Genomic DNA, 20,010 nt, shown 5'->3' with positions numbered 1-20,010 from the left:
GTTAATATACAGACATACTTATGGATTTCATTTATCTATGCTTTCATTTTTTTAAAAAGTTCTTTTAAATTTTGTTTACTGATTGTTCCCTTTCAATTTTATACTTTCTTAATCGCTTTAAAATCATAATTTATATTTCTTTTTCACGTGTGTACATGAGTTAGAAGGCAATATCATGGTTCTATTGCATTTTCTCTTGCCATATTTAATTCTTTGTCATTTTTATATTTATACTGGATATCTGTTTATCATTAGTTTTTATTTTCATCATTTTATATGAGTCTTTTCTAGTATATTGTAGTTTGCATTTGTATCATGTCAAGCGTTTGGGTAATTTTTTTATTTTACAAATGTTGTAAAATAATAATAATAACAACGGTTATTATGAAATTGAAATTACATAAGTTTGCGTTATTCAATTTCTTTACTCGTTAAATATTAAACCTATCATTATCTATGGCCAAATGCACAGATAAGCACATATGATTTTGAAATCCACTCGATTTCACGGAAAAAGTCGTATGTGCAAATATAAAATTAACCGAAAGAAAGTGACATTATGACATTTTGACTTCTTGTTAAAAGTCTTCAAACCTGACTTTTCAGATACACATGATTGGAAAATGTCATTGTGACGTCATCACTTTTGATTCTTTGTAAAGCCAACTTTCTATTAACAAATAAAAACAACTTTCAAACTTGAAATTTTCAGATGTAACTGATTATGTTGATTGGATATAATCATTGTGACGTCATCACTTTTGATTCTTTGTAAAGCTTACTATCTATCAACAAATAAAAAACAACTTTCAAACTTGAAATTTTCAGATACAAATAATTATGTTGATTGTTTCATTGATACGGGAGTCAAAAGACGTCTCCCATATAAATATATGAACAGCGTTGCAGTAAATTATGCATCTCACTCGGAGTTAGAAAATAGCAGATGTATTTTACACTGTCGGGATGTTGGATACATGTATGCTGGGACTGAGGTATGTATGCTACAGAAATATATAAGATGAAAAGAGGAATATCTTCATGCTATCAAGAAGGTGCACTTTTGAACATAATATGGAGTAGTACATGTGTTTAAGGTGAATGAATGAGGCCAGGATTCGAACGGTAATCAAACAAAAAATATAATATAAGGATAGGAATAGACATGAAAAAAACTCCAAAAACAAAGAACATGAAATAACCAAAATAACACAAACAGAAACAAGTGAATGAGGCACCCGGACTCCACTAAAAACTGGGAACAGACACCCGGACTCCACTAAAAACTGGGAACATGGACCCGGACTCCACTAAAATTATGGAGCACGGACCAAATGCATCGATAAGGTAAGCGTTCTATTCGGAAGAGTGACAATCATACTAGGCCTGAGATACGTACATTATAGTTCCTTAAGATATTAAAAACTTCGGTAGATGTTCATACTTGCTTGGATTGAGAAATGTGAATATTAAACGGAGACTATTTACTTACAAAGTGTAGATATCAGAATAAAAACATAAACATATCTAACAAGGAATAAAGACAGCACACACAAAAACTAAAGCCAGGTTCTCTAGAAGAGGAAGCGTATCAAGCTATACTCCCAAATGTCTTAAAACTCAACTAAAATTCAAAGGTAATGACGTCACTTTTCACACTTTTTGCAGGCAGGCCGGGAGTGTTTCTGTGGTAACAACCCTTGGTGGTTTAGTAATGATGAAATTGATCAGATGTACTTAAATGGCTATAGTTGCAATGCTAACTGCTGGGGCGACCCCACACAGATTTGTGGCGGTGGGTGGCGAATATCAGTATATACCACAGGTTTGTTTATGCTATTAACACTAACACACTAAATACACAATTTGCAATGAAAATTACTTCTTTTTATTACACTCACCAATTTCGAGATTTATGAATTATACAATATACATATACACATGTATATATATATACAATATATGTAGACAATCACATTGTATCGACTTGTAATTAAACAATATATTGATAAGGCTCAGAGTAGTGGTCAAACGCCGAGGGATTTTTACCACGGTATTTTCCGAAATCATGTTGAATCTTTATGGGTCGTGTTTATTATCACTGTTTAACCACTATGTTTGCCCTGTAAGAGACGCTTCGGTAAAAGGTCTTCCATGCAAAGGTAGAAAAGTAAGCAGATCAAAGTGTGAAGTACTGTCAATGTATGCCAACAATATAGATATATATTTATACTTGTCAATGCATTTTGGTTGCTCAAATAGAACGATCGCAGTAATAAAGCCAAACCAACCACTATGTCATACCAGTAATAACGTGTATCAGTAATTAAAAAAAAACAAAGAAATAAAAAACGTCGTAGGAAAAACCGGCGGCGGGGTGCATAAATGGTTTGACATGGTGATAACGGTGAAGCAGAGAGCAAAGGTCAAACATATAAATTTGTTGAGAAAATAATTGAATTCAAATAGTTTTAAACAATATTCACTATTGCTTCACTAGTTAGTATACGTAGTTATTTTTTTCTATTTCAATATATTTTTCGATTAGTACTCGGTACTTAATATCACGCAAAACTGATTATACATCCTGGTGCAATAATGCATTTTTCAGTAGTATTTAACAAGCCATATTAATGGAGGTATGATGATAACCTACCAATGACAAATTAACCATTGCAAACCAGATGTGTTATTGAGTTAGTAGTGAAAGCCATGGACAATTGAATGACTCACTCTTTTGTTAGATTTTGTTATTGTCTGTTCTTAATGAATATGTAAACGTTGCCATACATTTTGCGTTACTTCTTCATATTATAAGGATTCTTAGAAACACATTACCGGATTTTCCTTATAAACCATTTTTGAAAAGATGTCCTTCAAATGATATGCCTTCTAAAATTGTAGTTATTTCTTTATATCCATATCCAACACAATTTTGAAAGAATACAGATAATATTGTAACTAGCCTGATCTGTTCGTTTGACTTGTGTTCAACGACTGTTTCATTGGCAGTCATAGTATCTCTTAAATTTTATATACGATTTTAGGTTCTGCTTATCAGAGACCTTACGTTACGTGTTCATGGTAAATTGCCATTTTTGTCTTTATATCATGGCTATAATTTGAGACCGGAGGTTAGAAAAAAGTCCACGATAATATAGTATTGTTGCGTAAGAATTTCCATACTGGCTTAGTCATTGGTCCGAGGCTAGCCATATTGGACTGAGGAGTCCAATATTGGTAGGCTAGGAACAATAACTCAGCCAACGTGGAAAACCTCAGGCAATAATACATTTATTGACTAACTAGTCCAATTAATCATATTGCCCTATGCCTAGATGACAAAATATTGAAATGATTCCTGTATCTTACTGTCTTGCTAAATACACTTTAAATATATGCTTAGTTTACATTTTCAAGGCTTGACGAACGACACAACTCAAACTATACCTGAAATGAATCCTAAGAGAAAGTATATCTACATAGCTAGAATAGCCACTGATAGAAAACTTGATGACACAAAGCAGCAAATAGCAAGTACTTCCACATCAATGATTGAATGTGCTGTGTTGTGTTCAGTAGACGTTGAATGTACCGGTTACGTGTTCTCAACACTTAAAGGCTTCTGCACAATTTACAATGTGACGTATGAAGATCTATGTGACTATATTATCGCTGAAATCGGAAGTTACATTTATAAAATCAAAAATGAACCAATAACAGATCCAGTGTAACAAAGACGTCAATTAGTTACTGTAAACGTAATAATTGTTGCGGTGTACTAATTTTCGCTATTTTCGCGATGGATAGAAAACCACGGAAATAAATATTCGCGAAATTGATTTTTAATATAGGATTAATCAGCTATTTCCGGTCATTTACGCATGTATGAACGGATCTCGCAGCTCCCAAACACAATGAACGGCCGGAGGCCGTTAATGTAATGTTTGGGATTGGAGAGATCCGTTCATACATGCATGAACGACCGAAATAGCTATTTAATCCTAATAATTCTATCCCGACATTTGGGATTTTTTAAAAATGTGTTTAACCGGTATATGTATTTATAGGATCTAGTTCTGGGACAATTTAATTTTTGGGCGAATTTACTTATAGTTAGATTTTAAGCATTTATAAGTTTCTTTCCCCGAGCTGAAAATTACTCTCTGTAAACAAATTGTACCGGTAAAATTAATGTGGATGTAATAATTTATTCTTAAGGCTTTATATCATGCCGTTTAGGTCGTTACCACATTCTTTTGAACTACACGGCCGCCATACTGGTTTCAAGTTGACGGGCGTTCATGCATGTATGAACGATCTAGCGAAGTTCATAAAAGTATGAACTTTCTGGCAAAGACGTTCCCGGTCAAAAACGGCTATAAACATGAATAATCTTATGATTAGAACTATCACTATTTAATTTTTTTTTGAAACCGCGAAAATTGATACTTGCAAATTTGTTCGCTTGATAGAATCCGCGAAAATTAGCAACCGCCAAAATTAATAGGTCTACAGTATTTATTCTTAGAATGAACATTGTTAACACATCCATGTGGTTTCTTCTCTATACGTTTTACCATTTTGCATATGTTGCATGAAATGGACGAAGAATGCTAAACAATCTAAAATGATACGTAGACTACTTTAAAATAATTTATTGAAACTCTATGATACGACAAAACAATCGTTTCACGAACCAAAATGGTCTTAATTGTTTTATTTATCATATTGTACTTATTTTGGATAATTCATATCTTGACAGAGAAAGTAATCATTTGAATTTTGAATTATCTTTTCCATAAATCAGTGTCTTTTGGGTAAATACACTCTGAAACGTCACATTATAAAAATATTCGTTGGACATAAAAAGGCAAAATATGTGATTACTATTAAAGCTGTCTTTTTCGTAAATTTTTGTTTCTGTTGAAATATATCTTAACTTTGAATTATTTCTAATAAATTGTACTTTTCCTGTATAATTTCATTTGATATCTACAAATAAAATGCATTAAGTACATGAAATAGGTGTCTACATATTTATTGTCTTGGAAGCAAAAAAATCTACCGGGATAATTTCGCATGTATGTGACTTCTGGTGACCTTTATCCGCGCATTTGGTCATTTGGAAATAGGGGAGGGTGTCGTGATGTCGGGCAATTTATACCATGGTAGAATTGTACCAATAATGTAACCTTTGACAAATTTCGGAGAGACTTCATAGCGGATTGATTAGCTTTATTTTCACATTATCACTGCGTTTTTTTTTCGTATTTTTGATATTTCTACTTTGTGTAAGACAAAAATAGCTTTTGATGGCATAAGAAAAGAATAATCTTAAAAAACTTTAATCTTTCTGATATAGAAATTTGAACCAAATAAACATATCCTACAAAACAATGAATCAGTTAACTGTCTAATATGCTGATAAATGCCATAAAATTGATAAAAACATGTATTATTAATTTCCAATTGACACTGCAGTACTAGTGCTTTATACCAAGCTGATAGTTCAAGCAAACAGACTATCGTTATCTCAACACAATGCAGATGTTTCTAGTAAGTCATCGTTTCCGTTACGAAGAACTTACAGAAATCAAGGAATCAATATTCGAACAGTAATAGTTAAAAGAACACAATTCAGGGCAAGGCCTAAACATAGAAAATGGACATTCTCAATAAAAAAAAAAAAAAACAAAACAAAACAAAAAAAAAAAAAAAAACAAAAAAAAACAACATGAAATTACAAAGATAAAGAAAACAAAACAAAACAAAACCAAAAAAAAGTAAAAATACAACCAGAAACCACGTAAACTTGCAGAATTTACTTCGTTCACCAGGAGGATAGGCGTACTCGTCCTATTCTATTCTAGAAACAATCTTATGAAATATCACATCACGGACGAAAGGGAATGGAAAGATATGGACAAATCACTACAACAGAACAGCTGGACCATACATAACGACCATAAAACTTAGATAAAGGCAAACATACTTTTGATATGAAATCTATTTCTACTGCTTCAAAAAAATATTTGAATACTATTGCCTACCTTTACAATCGAGTGACAAATTTCCAACTACAAACAGCGAAGACGTTAGAATTCCTACATTCTTCACCTCTTTCGAAAAACTAATTTTTTATTATTTATTTGTCAATCCCTGTACAAATCGTTTTGAAAGTATTATTTGTCTATTTGCACCATTACAATCAAGGAAAACAGACAAGATTTTCCATATCATGCCTGACCATTGAGTTACAATTTCATTGAAATGCACTGAAAATGAACATTTCAAGAGCAGATTACTCTGTCAAAGATTTGTCTAAGATTATATTGAAATCCAATGATTCAGACATCCAATAATGGTCTTTTCAAATAAAGAAAGCATCCTTGAGAGACATTTTATTGTCTGTGGAGTGTCTGATTCTTCCCATTTTTTCCGATTCTTACAAACACTTAAAATCGGCATATATAACAGAAACAAATGATACACATAAAACACACAATACACACAGCATTGAATACATACAAAGCAGCAAAGCATGCAAATAAAAATGGCGAGAATTTAAGAGACAGATCATATGTGGTTATATCACACTATGGTCTTGCCATTCAATGAAATACATGCAAACTCTAACAATCCAAGAGTTCATGATGACGATCATAAAACCTCTGATGTGATGACTTCAGTCTTGTTTGATTCTGGAACATGTTGCTATGATATTGAAATCACCACTACCAAAGTTTTACGTCGTCCTCAGTTAAGTTGAATGCAAATATAAGATGTAATATAAACCTTTCAACGGATAACCCATTTTCTTTACTACATTGAGTCTTGTTTTTAGCACATTTTACATTACCTTTCTAATGATTGAACGTGTAAAAAATGACCCCTTGTTGGTGTGATTTATATTTTTTAAGGAGGTAGACCTAGGGTAAGGGATACAACTCTTACAAATCATTGGAACGTTTCTACTAAGCATTTTACATCCTTTTCATGTAAGCGTCAAAGTAACTTGGACTGATTTCATTCTGTTTCAAATGAAAGCTTGATAGGCTTTGGTAAAATTTAATATGGTACAAACATATCATTGATTACAAGAGTTATGTTCTTTACCATAGATCTACCTCCTTAAGACTATCATTTTCATTAGAAATAATTGGAGGAAAAAGAATAAAACACAAAAGTCAAATCACAAAGTAAGATCTTTAATGTTTACAAGGGACTGAAATAGATTCGAATTATTATAAATTTTTATTTTACGTAAAAAAAGGCCGGTGACGTTTAATTAAAAAGTCTCTCATCATAATTTGATACATCTTCATAGAGATGAATCATCCAATAGACTCCTTATTAGACTGTAGATCCGGTATTATGTAGACCTATTATGCAGATATGTAACAAGTGAACGATAATGGAAAAACTAACAAAATGGTAAACTCTATGCACAAGCACATATTTCTGTACCACACAAAATTTAGTAAAACAAGCATGCCGTATATGTTTATGTACTTTTATTCAACAAATACGTTATGAAGGCAAGTTGACTTCTGTTGAAATGAGTTTCTAGGACCAAACTTATCAAAGCACCTACAATTTAAGTACCTGTCCTTATGAAATTCAGACACTGTAAATGGTAAAGTGATTCATGGTGAAGAAAAACCCACCAAACAAACGATACTTTTTCAGTCTAAATATACTACACTTTCATATAACGATAAGCTTTTCTGCATTCAGATCTGCGCTTTTTAGGAAAAAAAACATACATTCATCTCCCACAAAAAGTCAACCAAGTCTAGCAAAATCAAGAACAGTAACTCTTGCAAAGTGCAAATTCCATGTACATCTATATATTTTTTTTCTCAAAAGCGCAACAACCAAATGAAAAACCGAGACTGGTTATGTGATCAGTAACCGTTTCTGAACAAGTAATAATTTTGTTTTGCTTTATCCATCTTCACATACTATTGTATATATAATGCACTGACCATTCCTATTCTAAGGATTTGGGCATTTGATGTCGGGTAAGAAATTATTTTTTGCGCAAACGCAAAACTTACTTATATTTTAGCAACAACCGAAATCAATTTTTTATTTGAAAATCTGCATTGTTACGTATGTAAATGGATAAAATTGAATTATCATTTTTTTTCAATGGATGATTAAAAAAAATTGGAACATTTATTTTTTTTCATTGCCCCCCCTCCCATCGCTATTTAAACAATGGATGTCCAAACATCTGCAAAGTGTGTAGGAAGATGTTTTAGATAAAAACTTTCTTGTAAGTCAATTAAATGTAAACAACAAATTAAGAAATAAATTGAAAATAACTTTTAATCTTTTCACAATAGGTGATCTTTTTTAAAACTTACTTTTGATTTTGACTTTGGTGGAATTTTAGAGCGAATAATTTATTTTATTGTCCTAATAATTTTCTCAAGTTTTTCTCTTTATATTCTAACCTGGTTTTATCTTTTGAGTTCCTACATAAACTACATATTTATTTGCTCACAAAAGCAATGTGGACTATAGCCATTACTTTTCGTTTGTCGTCGTCTGCCGTTATTAACTTTTCTTTAAAATCCGCAGTGGATTATTCCCATATTTAGTAACCAGCATTCATAGGGTTGCTACTTTTTGTAAATAGCTGACAATTGTGTCAATAGTACTGACCAAGCGTACGACATGGCCACCGTTGCTCTTTGTAGACCATAGGGACACGTTACAAATTTCCAATCATATCTCAAAAACTATGAGAGATGCTGGAAAATAAATAATGCTTTTCAGCTTGTACATATTTCCATTGGGTGAAATTTGTAGGATGAATCCTTGTAATAGTTTAGCCCTTGAAAGGTGAAAAAAGGTATTTGTGCAGGTTTAAGTCATTATCTTGACACTTTGATACATATAAAAACAACTAACCATTGACGACATAATCTTAATAATCAGACTTATAAAAGTCCTCATTGGGTTATAGTTAAGGACGACTTTTTGTCAGAGGAACTGGTAAGGCCCATGAAAGACGAAAAATGACGTTTTCAACAGTTTTTAGCAAATTGCTTGAAAAAAAAATAATCGAAAAAGTTTCAATTGATGAAATGATCTTTACAATAAGGTATACACAAGTCTCTGTTGTGTCGAAGTTGTAAGACACCTCTTTGTTAAAAAAAAACATTACCATTGAATTGCGATTATTATATTCATGTTTCTCTAACATTCGAGTGAAAACATTCTGAGTAAATCCATTGATGCAGAAATCTAATACTGGTCTTTTCAAATAGACAAAAAGCATTCTTGAGTGATTGCATGTTTCTGTTTACATTTTGCATGATTCTTATAAACACTTCCAATAAGTTTGCAGTTTGTAACTAACATCTTGCAAAATAAAAAAAAGTAAGAAACTTTCAATTGAGAAAGCTTAAATATATCTCTATGGTTTGAGGTTTGATTGGACGACTTATTGTTATAGTTAATGCATTTAAAGTATGAAAGAAGAACAAGGTTAGAAATCCAGGCTCTAGTTTATTTTCGTGTACACCAAAACCTTATATTGGCCTGGTTGTTCAGCTGAAATGCTGAATCCATTTCTATTTACCCTACAACCATTACAGATGGTAATAATAAATGATTTTAATTTGTCCTATGGAAAAAGCATTTGATTAATATGGATTTAAATTTAATGTTATGTTTTTTCATCAGTTGCTCTGCCTAGTAAATTTATGCTTTTGTTTCCATTCCTTACATTATTATTTAACAATCCATGGTATTTAACGGACACAGGATTTCCATTGATTTTTCGTTTCCATTGTAACATCATGATTGTTAAACAAAGTGTATTCCGTATTACAAATTAATTATGAATAATCACCATTTCAAAATAATAATATAAAAAAAATAAACTGGTGTATAGGAGAAGGGACGATAAGGTCCATATTTGCCCCCTGCATAACTGGATATTAATAGAATTTTTTCCCGTTGTTTAGAAAATTAAATGAATGATTAAGCATATTCTACCACATTTATAAGCATGTTATCCTTCAATGATTGAGCACTTGATGTCTTAAATAAGCAAATCTCCGAATTTTCCGTATCTAAAATTAAGCACTTTATTTATTTTTTTTTTTTTCAATTTTTGAGTTTCTCCGCAATTTAAACATAAATCCTTTGTTAATTATTTCTAAATGCAACTTTGTTAGGAATCCAAATGAATTAAGATATCACTTGGTCATGTTAGCGGAAACCTTTGGAAAAAAGGCATTTTCCCAATTGTGTAGTTTTGGCAGATTTTCTGCTTCCATAAAATAGAAAATTGATGAAATGGTTAATATATTAAATCTTAAAAAGAAATGTAATCGTTCATTAAATAATGCATCACATTTTTGTAATTTACATAAAATTGATTTTTTTTTCGTAAAATACGGGGCCAAATATGGCCATTATTGCACTTCGTCCTTTGTCACATTATAAATCCTTCGAATAATGAAAATCTGAGTGCGAGATATTCAAATTATAGTTAAGCAGAACAATAAACTTGTTAAAGCATATGATATAATTTTGTTCAGTGATACTGCAGTAGCCTTAGCTGGATCTTTTGAATAAAACGATTGTGAACTACAAACATTTATTTATATATTGGATATATACTAAGCAATGTTGAAATGGTTCCTTTTATCTTTATTTTTAGTCAACGTATCAGTCGGTGAAAAGGTAAGGTAGTTCTTATTTCAAAAGGGAGACAAATGAGTTTACATTTTTATGAGTTTACCAACGAAAGAGATGTATATCGGTTTGAATATAATTACTTTTATGACATGTGAAAAAAATGTTTTATAATATTTATGCTGTTCATTTTACAAATTTAGACAGAAAAAAACCTGGCGTCAGTTTCACAAAAAGTCTTAAGCGTAAAGTCGATCCTAAGTAATGACGTCATAAAAGAAAATAGCATTGTTATGAGTGTGATTCATTTAAGTTAGCTAGATGAATGAATTTCTACATGTTGTTCGAGTTTAATTTATGAAGATTATTCCAACCACAAGGGTTTTGAAATATGGTTTGTCTGGATATATCCTACGACAATTGTATATAGTCCTTTAATTTTTTATATGGTATTCGTATGGCGCTTACTGTATTTTGCATTATTTATGCCTAAAATTAATATCGATTAAGAGTCAAGAAGTATACTCAAAAATTGTTTTTGTTAATAACAGGCATGATGTGTCTACAAAATCTGTTATTCACACACACACACACACACACACACACACACACACACACACACACACACACACACACACACAAGCAAGCTTGTCTTACTTATATGAGGTTAGACTTTGTCTGTGAGGAACGGATTATTTGTGTCTAAACCTATGATAAAATTAAATTAAGAATATGACATTAAAAATCTGCTATCAAAGATGTCATATGTAGATATAGATTGTAAAATATTTCAAAAGAAGACAACAAAAATATTCCAGGAAACAACAGTAATATATTAAAGTTTTAAAACCACTTTTACCCAGTATAATGTATACATATATTTGGGATGAGGTCAGATGAGGACAGAATCTATCTGCCCTTGAGTTCCATATGAACTAGTTAAAAGTCTTTTAGATTGTTATAGATAAAAAAAATACTGGCTTTCGGTAAATATGTGAAAATTGACAAAAAGTTAAGGAAAATAATGATTAGTGAAAAATACTAGGTGTTTTCATTTTTAACAAATAAAAGGTGATGGTTTGAAAATTTTGTGGAAACTTTTTTTCTGGTGATCAGCACGCCCAGAGAGTAATCAAGGGAACCAAGGTTATAAGGTAATCAAAAGAATGTAATTCAGGGACAAAGACCAGACATGGAATACAGACGTACACAACCAAGAACATAAAGTAACTAAAATTATACATACAAAGTAACAAAAGCAAATGAGCAACTCGGACTAAAAAAAGAGGGATATTGATTCAAAATTATATTAAAAATATTATTTCACATTTGTTTCCATTAAAGGAACACATTACCATGCCTTTAGGGAATATCATTGGTCAGTTCATTTTATTTGCCTTACAAATGAACAGTTCAGGTTCCTTATAAGAATAATAAATATTTGTTTTAGCATTACCATGAAATTAAAAAAATACAAAGTTCACTTATAATCAGTTGAAAACAGTACCATGTTCGTGACTGCTGATTTCGCCAATTGTGACTGGTGACAATTCTGTGCTGCCCAGTGTTAAAATACAAATGTATACCGCAAATAATGATCCGCTACAAAACCTTGCTTAACATTTCTTTCATTTGAAAATGCCCATACCTGGACCACTGCGATGGTTTCTAACTTCCCGGTTTATACTGTGATATTGTAACTCAGACGTTTATTTTGATAAGTCCTTTTGACTATTGCTTAGACCATATTAGTTCTACAATTTTTGTATTATCTTTCATGAATGACACAAAACAACTTATTTATTGAACAAGCTAAATGATGTTTCGTAACTTTTATTTTTTTCAGTTTTAACATAATATATTAAAACTTATTGCATTGTATAATGTAACAACTACAAAAATCTGGATATGAAACTGGTTATTCGAACAAATCATGCCATTAAGATCTATTTAAGAATTGAATGATTCAATTTGATGCTTCATCGGTATGTAAAACCATTGACCTTAGTACATTTTCAATGACGCACGCTGGCTTAAGAAAAGTCTAAAATGTGCACCCTGATAATTAATAGTTTACTTTCTTTAATTGAAACAAACTTTAAAATGTGTCCAGTTATAGTTTTGTAGTTAGAATTTCTCCATTTTCCGGGAATCTTTCACACAGATGACATCCGTTGTGGATAGTAGATCAAATAGAAACCCTTAACCAAATATAAAAGAGCTTATGTATACTTGTGAATAAATTACAAATAATCATTTCAAGTAGATTTTTAAATTTTTGACTTTTTCAGTGCCGGATCAAAGTATTTGGTATGTACTATACTGATGACTAATTATAATTTTCATTTATTATTTTTTTAAATATATTTTTCTAATTTTAAATAGTGTACAATCTGCATGTTATAAATCCATGATTTCAGAAATTACTCCCGAGGGATACCAGTTTCTTAATATACCATGAAAAAATAAGTTGAGCAGTGATGTCGCTTGAATTCTTAACGATGTAGAAATTAAACCTGTTAAAACTGCACCGACGTACTCACATTTTGGACTCCTTGAATATTACATTGTCACTATGAAACAATGTGTGCGTGTATGCGTAGAATATCGTTCAACAACTTCAAAAACAAACCAATTCAAAAACTCTACTTTCTTTACCGAGTGGAATGACCTTCTTGATCGTCTAAGGACGACTTGATGATTACCGGTGATCTGAACTTTCACCTTGATAACGGAGAACTATGTGATACACGGACATTTTTAGAGACATTAAGAAACCATATTCTTGTGCAGCATATCCGAGGTCCGACACATAATCGTGGTCATATTCTTGATGTTATTATAACGAAGTAGAATAGTTCGATTCTTCTTAGACATAACCAAAACCAGCTTCAGCGTCTGACAAATGATTTGATGCGAAACAAGCGCGAAGTTCATCTCCCAGAACATGATAATGACAAGTCTCTTGTGGATAAGCTCTGTGAGTTATTCTTTGTTGGAAAAATAAATACGATTTGAAATAACCTTTCGACAACAAACGAATCTTCCATTGAGAGTAATTCTATGAGCTAAATTTAAAGATATACTATTGACGTCGTTCCAAATGGCATCAAATGATGACGTTCAAAAACTCATGATAATGGAAAGTCTCTTGTGGATCAACTCTGTTAATTATTCTTTGTTGGAATATAATATACGGACATACTTATAGATTTCATATATCTTTGCTTTCATTTTAAAAAAAATTTATTCCACTTTTTTAATGATTGTTCCCTTTCAATTTTATACTTTCTTAATCGCTTTAAAAATATAATTGCTATTTCTTTTTCATGTATCTAGATGGGTTAGAAGGCAATATCATGGTTCCATTGCATTTTCTCTTGTTATTTTTAATTCTTTTTCATTTCTATATATATATTATATATCTGTTTATCATTAGTTTCTATTTTTTATCATTTTATAGGAGTCTTTTCTTGTATATTTTTGTTCGCATTTGTATGATGACAAGTGTTTGGGCAATTGTTTATTTTATTTAATGCGCTATAGAAATGTCGTAAAATAATAATGATATTGAAATTACATAAATTGAGTTGATAATTTGCGATATTCAATTTTTAACTTGTTACATATGAAATCAATATATATATATATGGCAAAATATTCAAATAAGGACATATGATTTTCAAAGCCAGTCGATTTTACAAAAATAGTCGTATGTGCACATGTAAAATTAACCAAAAGAAAGTGACATTATGAAATTTTGACCTCTTGTTTAGAGTCTTCAAACTTGAAATTTTCAGATGCAAATGATTATGTTGATTGGAAATTAATTATTGTGATGTCATCACTTTTGACTCTTTGTAAAGCCAACTATCTATTAACAAATAAAAACAGCTCTTCAAATTTGAATTTTCAAATACAAATGATTATGTTGATTGGAAATAATCATTACGACGTCATCACTTTTGACTCTTTGTAAAGCCAACTATCTATTAAAAAAAAAAAAAAAAAAAAAAAACAACCAACTCTTCAAACTTGAAATTTTCAGATAGAAATGATTATGTTGGTTGTTTCATTGATACGGGAGTCAAAAGACGTCTCCCATATAAATATATAAACAGCGTTGCAGTAAATCATGAATCTCACACGGAGTTAGAAAATAGCAGATGTATTTTACACTGTCGAGATGTCGGGTACCTGTATGCTGGGACTGAGGTATGTATGCTACAGAAATATATAAGATGAAAGGGGGAATATCTTTATGCTATCAAGAAGGTGCACTTATGAACATAATAGGGAGTAGTACATGTGCTTAATGTGAAGAGAAAATGAATGGGACCAGGATTCGAACGGTAATCAAACAAAAAATATAATATAAGGATAGGAATAGCAATGAAAAAAACTCCAAAAACAAAGAACATGAAATAACCAAAATAACACAAACATAGAAACAAAAGTGAAACAGAAACACGGACTCCACTAAAATTATGGAGCACGGACCACATTCATCGGTAAGGTTAGCGCCTTATTAGGAAGAGTGACTATCATGCTAGGCCTGGGATACGTACATTATAGTTCCTTAAGATATTAAAAACTGCGGTAGATGTTTATGTTTGCTTGGATTAATATATGTAAAATTAAGATTGTTAAGATGCAGGCTATGGTAGATATGCAAAAGGAGTAATTACAACAAAATCCGAAACTAGGTATCTAATCAAATATTAAAATGCGATCTCCATCGTTGACAGAAAATATCTACAAAAGAACCACCAAATAGAACATAAACAAGCAAATAAAAGGAAAAGTCAGCGACATCAAAATCTAAAACAGGTAAACGGAGACGATTTACATACAAAATGTAGATATCAGAATAAAAACATAAACATATCAAACAAGGAAAACAAGACAGAACACACAAAAACTAAAGCACTTTCGATATGAACTCTCACAAAGATAAAATATGAAGACATCAGGTTCTCCAGATGAGTAAACATATCAAGCTTTGCCTGCAACTATACTTTTACATATATCAAATAAGTTATCATTAAGTAGCTTTGAAGGCGGAAAAGAAGTGTTTTTGTTATGATGATCCTTCTTCACAATTGCCGTCATTTTTAAGTTTTAAAGGTTGGCATGGCAATCACTCGTTGTTTATACTTAATGAGACCTATTTAAAATGTTCATGGAAGAACTAGACGACTTAATCCTTTTTATGTGTTATCAATAACAGATGGAGTCAGTAATATCAAGCTTTTATTAAAGTCTAAGGTGTTCGTGATTTAGTTGTGTGGTAGTATTCCTATATTCCCAAACACTCAACTAAAACGCAAAGATAATGACGTCACTTTTTACATTATGCAGGCAGGCAAGGAGTGTTTCTGTGGTAACAACCCTTGGCGGTTTACCGATGATGAAATTGCTCCGATGTACGTGATGGATTATAGTTGTAATGTTGACTGCTGGGGAGACCCCACACAGATTTGTGGCGGTGGGTGGCGAATGTCAGTACATACTACAGGTTTGTTTAAGCTATTAACACTAACATACTAAATACACAAACTTTAATGAAAATTACTTCTTATTATTACCAATTTCGAGATTCATGAATTATACATTATACATTTACATGTATATACAATACATGTAGACAATAACAGTGTTTCGACTTGTAATTAAACAATATATTGATAAGGCTCAGAGTCGTGGTCAAACGATGAGGGATTTCCACCACGATATTTTCCGAAATCATGTTCCATCTCTATGCGTCGTGTTTATTATCACTATTTAACCATTATGTTTTGCCCGAAAGGGACGCTTTGGTAAACAGGTCTTTCATGCTAAGGTAGAAAAGTAAGCAGATCAAAGTGTGAAGTACTGTCAATTTCTATCATTAATATAGATATATATTTATATTTATAAATGCATTTTGGTTGCTCAAATAGACCAATCGCAGTAATAAAGTCAAACTATCCACTATGTCTCACCAGTGATAACGTGTATCAGTTAAAAAAAATCGGCGAAGGAAAAACCGTGACTCTGGCTGAGTGCATAAATGGTTAGACATAGTGATAACGGTGAAGCAGAGAGCAAAGGTCAAACATATAAATTTGTTGAGAAAATAATTGAATTCAAATAGTTTCAAACAATATTCACTATTGCTTCACTAGTTAGTATACGTAGTTACATTTTCTATTTCAATATATTAGTGAACTCGGTGACCCGTGCAGGTCCGGGTGTTGAAAGAATAGGTCTGCAGCAGATTGTCGTAAAAGGCGACTAAATAGTGCTCAGAGCCTTAGCCGGGGGCTAGGGCGCTCTGCCCACAGAGCAACTGGGTTGTGTGCCCCAGGTGGTGGAATGAGGTACCCCTGGTATGTTACATGCTGACGTTGTCAGGCTATAATACGGAAAACCTGACCGCAAACCATAGTGGTGCACCGTGTTGGGAAAGATGTCAAGTTCCTCGCACGTTAACAAACCCTACTGTGGTATTCTCCCGGAGTAGGACCTATAGGGCTCCGCCACAGGAGGCTAAATAGCCCGATCCTACCCACCTCTCCCTGTTACCAGTGGCAATCAAAATTTGTCGATCCCATTGCCCTTGTGTCCCATCCCATTTTTCATTTCATCATCATTTCATGTTCATTTTATCATCCACTTCATGTTCATCGCCTGAATATTGCTGAATTATTGCTGCTCGGGCGTTAAACCCCAACAAACAAACAAACAACAAACAAGTGAACTAGATACTTAAGATCCCGAAAATCTAATTATACTTATTGATGCAATTATGATTATGGTGGATGACTGTTTCATTGGCAATCATGGCACATCTCTTAAATTTTATATAGAATTTTCGGTTCTGCTTATCAGAGACTTTACGTTAACTGTTTATGGTTAATTGCCATTTTTGTCTTTATATCATGACTATAATTTGAAACCGAAATGTACTTCATGTATTTTTAAAGCTGTAATACTTTAAACATATGGTTAGTTTTACATTTTCAAGGCTTGACGAACGACACAACACAAACTATACCTGATATGAATGCTAAGAGAAAGTATATCTACATAGCTAGAATGGCCACTGATAGAAAACTTGATGACACAAAGCAGCAAATAGCAAGTACTTCCACATCAATGATTAAATGTGGTGTGTTGTGTTCAGTAGACATTGAATGTACCGGTTACGTCTTTTCTACACTTAAAGGCTCGTGCACACTTTACAACCTGACGTATGAAGATCTATGTGACTATATCATCGATGAAATCGGAAGTTACATTTATAAAATAAAAAAATGAACCAGACCCAGTGTAACAAGAACGTGAATAAGTTACTGTAAACGTACTTATTGTTGTGCACTAATTTTCGCTATTTTCGCGATGGACAGAAAACCGCGAAAATTAGTACCCGCAAAATTAATTTTATCACTATATAACGCCAAACCTTTTTTGAAACCGCGACGAACGGTACCAGTTAATTTGTTTGCTAGACAGAATCCGCAAAAACTAGCAACCGCGAAAATTAGAACGTCTATATAATTTATTCATAGAATGAACATTATTTATACGTCCATGTGGTTTCCTTTCTCTATGTTTTACTATTTGGTATATCTTGCATGAAAAGGAAGAAGAATGCTAAAACAATCTATACCATGATACCTTGACAACTTTGAAATAATTTATGTAACTCTATGATACGAGAAAACAAAAATGTTCTTAATTGGTTTATTTATCATATTGTACTTGTTTTGGAGTGATTAAAACTTGACAGGGAAAGACATCATTTAAATTTTGAATTTTCTTTTTCATAAATCAGCATCCCTTGGGTGAATCCGCTCTGAAACATCACATTATAGAAGTGATATGTCGTACAGAAAAAGGCAAAATATATGATTATTATTTAACTATTAAATACATTAAATTTCAATGTTTTCCGTCCCCTACAGACTTTGAGGAATATATATATATATATAGACCATGCTGTTTTGATAAAATGGGTGTAAACTTATTTTTTTTACAATTAATATCAATGTGTTTTATTTTTTCATTTTCTTCATTTAACCAATGTCATTTAATTGGAAATTACGTTGTATTCTTTATTCCGCAAAGCTAAGAAACATTCCGACAGACTGCCATGGTTACGATTAATAAGTTTTGAGGTTCAGCAGCTGTAATTTGCTTACCAAGAGTGCAACATGGTTATACTTTACACTACTTGTATAGGGTAACGCTCTCATTCTATTCTGTATAGAGACGGGGAATGGGGATAGGGAAAGTGTAAGTGTAGTGGGGATTTTAAAATAAATACAAAAATATCAATCATTTACGGTGCAAATTTCGATACGCTGTACATGTGTTCCAACTAGGCACCTCATATCACCAGCATTAGAATCAAATATAAAGGAAGATCTTAATCCAATAATTGATAGTGTACTAGAAATACTTAAAACAAAACTATCAAAATAGGAAGCCGATCCCATCACCAGAGATTTTACCATGTGCAATACAAGGAATGAAGACTCGGTGTGTTATTTTGATGTTAGAAATTAAAGGTTTTAATTTATATGCAAATATAATAAAAGAAACTAGAAATAACAGTTTAAATGTCGACAAATCAAAAAATATAAAACTAAATTGGAAAATGTACATATTTAATAAAGCAAAATGCAAAGGACATTGTGGATCGATTGGGGATTTGGACAATTGGAAATAGGGGAAGGAAGTTTATACCATTGTAGAGTCGTATCAATAATGTAAACTTTGACAAATCTCGGAGAGACTTCATAGTATAATATGCTAATAAATGCCATAAAAAATGATAAAAAACATGTATTATTAATTCAGTAAATATGCAACCAGGAACCACGTAAACTTGCAACATTTACTAGGTGCACCTGGAGGATAGGCGTACTCGTCCTCTTCCATTATGGAAACACTTGGATGCTTATGAAATATCACATCACGGGCGAAAGGGAATGGAAAGCTATGAAAAATCAATGCTAACCCAGCTCGACCTTACATAAGGACCATAAAACTTAGATAAAAGGCAAACATATTTCTGAGGACGCTTACTCTACCGATGCACCTTGTCCATTTTACGAGTTTTAGTGGAGTCCGAGCTCATTTGCTTTCGTTACTCCGTATGTATGATTTTAGTTAATTTATGTTCTTTGTTGTGTATATCTGTTTTCCATGTCTGGTCTTCCTGGATTAATAAAACTCGAACATGTGATTTGTAACTATCTATGGGCTTGCTTAAAACCTGTTTCAAAGACAATGTGCCTTGGAAGCTAGGTGTTCTCAGCTAAGGTGTCTGGGGAGCACTTTGCTGAGAGAATATGTGCC

General features: G+C 32.1%; 2 protein-coding genes across 2 annotated transcripts; both read left to right on the top strand.

The window, feature by feature from the left end:
- Positions 1-656: 656 nt before the first annotated feature.
- Positions 657-4,853, top strand: LOC148603274 (uncharacterized). The gene is made up of 3 exons (XM_088552494.1): positions 657-995; positions 1,669-1,825; positions 3,421-4,853. The coding sequence occupies exons 1-3, from the start codon at positions 894-896 to the stop codon at positions 3,732-3,734; spliced, it is 573 nt and encodes a 190-aa protein (XP_088408620.1). The 5' UTR covers positions 657-893; the 3' UTR covers positions 3,735-4,853.
- Positions 4,854-10,541: 5,688 nt separating this feature from the next.
- On the top strand, positions 10,542-18,594 carry LOC148603273 (xylosyltransferase Oxt-like). Its single transcript, XM_088552718.1, has 5 exons — positions 10,542-10,710; positions 12,954-12,972; positions 14,711-14,877; positions 16,024-16,180; positions 17,672-18,594. Exons 1-5 carry the CDS (start codon positions 10,654-10,656, stop codon positions 17,962-17,964), a joined length of 693 nt encoding a protein of 230 aa, XP_088408844.1. The 5' UTR covers positions 10,542-10,653; the 3' UTR covers positions 17,965-18,594.
- The last annotated feature ends 1,416 nt before the right edge of the window (positions 18,595-20,010 follow it).

This window comes from Perna viridis, chromosome 11, assembly GCF_037379345.1.
Source record: "Perna viridis isolate PV_CMFRI_1.1 ecotype Kerala chromosome 11, ASM3737934v1, whole genome shotgun sequence".
In the NCBI taxonomy this organism is placed as follows: Eukaryota; Metazoa; Mollusca; class Bivalvia; order Mytilida; family Mytilidae; genus Perna; species Perna viridis.
Note: the sequence above shows the minus strand (reverse complement) of the source record. Positions and strands in the feature narration are given on the sequence as shown.